The sequence below is a fragment of the Pinus tabuliformis genome, chromosome 2_1 (genome assembly GCF_031772625.1).
Source record: "Pinus tabuliformis cultivar Carrire ecotype Pingquan chromosome 2_1, CPIR1, whole genome shotgun sequence".
NCBI classification, from domain to species: Eukaryota; Viridiplantae; Streptophyta; class Pinopsida; order Pinales; family Pinaceae; genus Pinus; species Pinus tabuliformis.
Genome location: NC_142299.1, coordinates 959,749,458 through 959,754,674, shown reverse-complemented (window position 1 = coordinate 959,754,674; position 5,217 = coordinate 959,749,458). Strand labels below are relative to the sequence as shown.

The 5,217-nt window shown below is 39.3% G+C and overlaps 1 protein-coding gene across 1 annotated transcript; it reads right to left on the bottom strand.

The window, feature by feature from the left end:
* Window positions 1–716: 716 nt before the first annotated feature.
* On the bottom strand, window positions 717–4,664 carry LOC149203830 (uncharacterized). Its single transcript, XM_089401997.1, has 4 exons — window positions 3,887–4,664; window positions 3,442–3,756; window positions 2,048–2,102; window positions 717–897 (listed from the first exon to the last, which is right to left on the bottom strand). Exons 1-4 carry the CDS (start codon window positions 4,662–4,664, stop codon window positions 717–719), a joined length of 1,329 nt encoding a protein of 442 aa, XP_089258123.1.
* Window positions 4,665–5,217: the final 553 nt, after the last annotated feature.

Genomic DNA, 5,217 nt, shown 5'->3' with positions numbered 1-5,217 from the left:
TCGGCAAGGAGAGAAGGGATGTGATGTATATTTGGATTCATCATTAGTTATGTGTATAGCATAAAGGAAAATATAAGATTTTTTAGGTTCATTTTCACTTTCCTCCTTTTTCATGGATTAATGATATTCAGTAGAGATGTTTGTGTCTTAAACTTTTTCAATAGTCGAGAAAAGCTTAGGTTTTAATAATTTTAATATTTTGATTTAGTATATTTCGAAAAAAAATGTCATTTTTTATTTCTTCTATTTCTTAGAAGTAAAGTTATATTGCACCCAGGGAAAGAATTACAATATTTGAAAGAATTTTTTAATTTGATGTACTATCACTAATGAAGCAAGAAGATAATCTAATTTTCCTAAACATAAGATTAAATATGGTTTAAATAAGCTTGCTTTTTTTTCAATGATTAGAGGAATTAACTTAACTGGGCTAGTATCATATTTGCTTTTTTTAGGAGAAAAAGTTGTATATATTGTATTATATGAGTCAAAAAAATTCCGGTACATGCTGAGATTTGAGTATATGGACAGACCAGCTGAGTCTTTTCAGCGAGATAGCAACATAGAGAGATACAACATTATATTGGACAAAACTGCTTTTGGAGTCCCATAAATATTCTAAGACAGTAGAAAAAAGCAGAGAGATAGTTCCTTTTGACAGGAAATCAGATTTGAGGCAGAAACAAAAAAGAAAAAACATACCAGATGTATCAACACTATATGCCGGGCATTTTGAAGGGATGTGGGCAGAATGTAATGGAATCCACAGAAATGCACAGGTGCCACATACCTGGAGAGGATTGCAAACCTTTTTTAGAGAGTTCATCTGCCTCCAAATTTTGCAGGCGCTTGATGTGTGATATGGGGAAGCGAGATGGATTCCAGAGAACAGCAATTCTGTTCATCCATCCCATAAGAGAGTCACTACTTATAGAAAGTTTTCCAGTAACATGCTCTATAATGACTTTTGAGTCCCCATAAATCTGTATTGAGCTAATTCCCAAAAAGGTGCAGAAGATGAGAAGTCCATGGAGGGCCATTGCCTCGGCTCGGTTGTTAGTTCCCAGGCCACCATTCCAGTAGATATAGTAATGCAGATCCTTTTCTATGTGTATACTCCGCAGCCACATACGCCATTCTTTGATGCACCATCGAAGTGTGCCCGAGGAATGGAGAGATTGTTTGATGCTGTAATATGCTGATATTTTGGATGGGGGGGAGAAGCCAGAAGGATAGTTGAATAAAAAGGAATAATTTTATCATATATGAGACCAAAGTCCTCCCTTCCATTTTCAAATTTTTTTTTGTTCCTCCATTTCCAAACAAACCAGAAAACTAACAGTGGAATAGGTCTCCATTCGATTTTCTGGGAGCTCCACCATTTAAAGGCTTTCATTATAGAGGGGGGAGAGAAGACAACAAAACCGAAATGAGATGCCAGCCGGTTCCAAAGATTCCGGGTGATATGATAGTTTAGAAACATATGATAATTGTCCTCTGTATCAACAAAACAAATAGAACAAATGGCTGGTCCTTGCCAGTTTCTTTTTTGCAAATTAGTCCAAGTGAGGTTTCTATCATGAAAAACTAGCCATGCAAATAACGTGATCTTGAGAGGAACACCAGTTTTCCAGAAGGTCATAGGGAAAATTTCGCGGGAGGCATCCAAGTGATTTTCTATCATGGAGAGATAAATATCTTTGACCAGAACACTTGACTTTCCATCCTTTATCTGTAGGACAATGTTGTCATTCTCATCCGATTTGAAGAAGCCCGCAAGTTTCATATCCCAAATTATCTTATTCCAAATATCAGTTAGAGAAACATCCAGCCCCAGCTCGATTGTTGATTTCCAAGTAGGAATGGATCCCTGCCATCCATGTATTAACTGTGCCCAATAGAACAGGCCTTTCTGATGAAGGACCGTGAGGAGTTGTTGAGGGAAAGGGGAGTCTGTCTGTACTCCCAAGATAGGATCGAATCCAATTAATATGCTATTGCCAGATTGTAATTTCCATATCAGTCTCTTCAAGAAGAATTGAGATACCTTTTTAAAACTTCTCCATATGGCCGATCCTTGGCTTTTTCCAAAACATCTGATCCTGTACCAATATGAAATGTCTTTGTTCCCGAGATACTTAGCTATCATTGCAGTGCTCCAAAGATTGTTCCCAAAGACAGCTCTCCACAAAGATTTGACAAGAAGGGCCATACCGAAACATCGAAGGTGCATGATGCCCCACCCCCCCATTTTCTTTGGAAGGGTTAAGTTTTTTAGATTTGTGAGATGATATTTTCTCCTATCTTTATTCCCTCCCCAGATAAAACTGGCCATCAAACTGTTTAATCTGTTAATGATTGCTGAAGGTAAATAATATAATTGTGCCCAATAGACGGATAATTGAGTAAGCACAGCTTGGGAAAGGATCAATCTGCCCGCCAACGATAAGCATCTATATTCCCATCCCGAAATCAGCTTATAAAATTTATTGGTGATCCATGTCCAGTTGGTTATGGAATATGCCGAGGGCTTAAGATTGAAGCCAAGATATTTCATACCCTCCTTTATAGGTACAGCCTGAATCCTGAACAACTGAGAAATGTATTCCATATCATTCAGATCCACATTTCCATAATGAAAAAAGGATTTTCCTTCATTTATGCATAAACCTGTTGCTTTTTGGAAGGAGTCTAAAAGCTCGTGCATAAAGATCCAATATTATTGACAGAGCATAACAAAGAGAAGGATATCGTCGACGAAAAGGTTATGAGAGATAGAGCATCCCCTGGAAACATCAAGCGGGCCAATGTTCCCCATGTCCACAACCGTTTTTAGGTGAAGACTTAGAGTATCCATAACCAATATGAACAATAGGGGAGACAGGGAGCAGCCCTGTCGAAACCCTCTCTTAGCCGAGAAGAAAGTAGTAGGGCTTCCATTAATGAGAATGGAAAAATTCACACCTTCCACACATGCCATTATCCATCTAGTACACAGTTCGTTTAGTCCGATCTTTATAAGAAGACACCTCAAGTAGCTCCAATCTATGCAGTCGTAGGCTTTCCTGAGATTTATTTTAAGGATGGCCGCAGCTAGCTTCTTTATGTGCATGGAGTGTAGGGCTTCTTGAGCAATAGCCACTGTGTCTATAATATTCCTGCCATTCAAAAAACCATGTTGTTCTTTTGAGATATATAATGAAAGATTTCCATGGATTCTTTCAACAATTAATTTTGAGATGATTTCGTATAAAGTGTTGCATAACGATATAGGTCTGTAATTAGCAAAAGATTGGGAGTCCCTTTTTTTTGGTATCAAAGTTATGTAGGTAGAAGTAAATATATGATTAATCTTTCCCTTTTTCCTTGTTTCTTCCACCATTCCTAAAATTTCATCCTTCATCATGTCAAAGAAATAGATGAAAATATCAATGGTCCAACCGTCAGGACCAGGGCACTTGTCTTTTTTGAAGGACTTCAAGACAGTTAATAATTCATCCTCCGTTATAGCTGCAAAAATTCTTTCGTTATCTTCTTCATCAAACATCACAGGAAAAGGTTCGATACCCCACATGATGTCGGATATCTCTCTGGTGTCCTCCTTTTTATATGCCGATTTAAAATGCTTTACTGCTTCTTTGGATATGTCCTCCTGTGAGTGCACAGTACTACCATCCTCGCATTTGATGTTCCATATAGCATTAGTAGCTCTCCTTTTATTTGCGAAACGATGGAAAAACTTAGTATTTTTGTCACCTTCCATAAGCCAAGTTGCACGGCTCTCTAAGCGCCAAGTCCTTTCTTCAATGGCTAGCAGCTGCTATTTTTTTTTCTAGTTCCCACAATCGAGCCCGCATGCTCCATGATAGGGGGAGGGATGACATACTTTTTGCTATGCATTCTTGTTCATTTTTTATTTCTTGTAATTCCCGACGATTGGACTGTCTTTTCTGATACTGCCATTCTTTGACTTTTATCTTGAGATGATTCATCTTATCCATCAATTTTTCTGACAGGGAGCTCCTGGAACTTACATCAATGGCATGCCACGATTCCCGGATCATGTTATTGAAGGCTTCGTCCTCAAGCCATGTTCTGTTGAATTTGAAGGGATAGTTCGTCCCCGGTTGTTGTTCATTTAAATTAAGAGAAATCGGACGGTGATCTGAAATAAAAACAGGGAGGATAAAGGAGCTCGGGGTCCCATATTTTCCAATCAGATTTTCATGCATAATAAACCTATCCAATCTTTTTGCTATGAAAGCTTCTCCCGACCTTCCGTTGTCCCAAGTAGGAGATATAGATTTTGGGCACACATCAACAAGGTTATGTTGTAACATTGCCTCTCGAATATTCTCACCAATCAGGTCAGCCTTTTTCCCCCTGCCCCAAATCTCATCGGGTCCCATGGTATAGTTAAGATCACCTGCTATGATAAGCGACTCGATCTCCATAATGCCTGATGAAAGGAAACCATTCCAGTAAGTTGCTCTCTCTTTATAGGGAGCATATACATTCAAAATGTGGAAACATTCTGCACAGCCCCTCTGTTTTGCAATAACCAGAATTCCTCCAAGGCATCGGAAAGTGGATGCACAAATCCATTTTAGGTCCCATAATACCGCCAAGCCTCCTGAGAGGCCAGTCGCTTCAGTAGCTACCATATACCAGGATGGCAACATGCGTCTAAAAAAAGAGATAGAGTCTTGTCTATCGTGAATGGTCTCCTGAATTAAGATCATCCTGTAAGAGGAAGACAGAAATAAGTCTTTTAGAGCAAGAAATTTCGGGTCAGCTCCAAGACCCCTTATATTGAAAGAAAGAATGTTCATCATCTTGTATTCTTTTCGGGCAAGCATGCTCTAAGGAGCTCGAGTTCAAGAAGATTCACAATAGGGATGTCAACCAAGGAAGAATCCATGAAGTTTAAGTTTGAAATTCCCTTTTTCCCCTAAAATGCCTACTTCCCCTGTTGTTTTTTCGGCGGACAGTGATATTTTTTGCCGAATTGGGGCTTATGGTGGGGCAGGATGGCATTCGAGGTTTATCAATGGTAAGAGGCATCAGATGAAGAGGCTCCCTCTGTAAGAGCAAATCTAGATCATTGTCCAGGGAGTTTCTTGGGGATGGGGTAAGAGATGGCAGGGGAGTAGTCGGGATCAAGGGGGCCTTCCCTTTAGAGGATTTCTAGGAAATGATCGGGGAATGGTGAGTGAT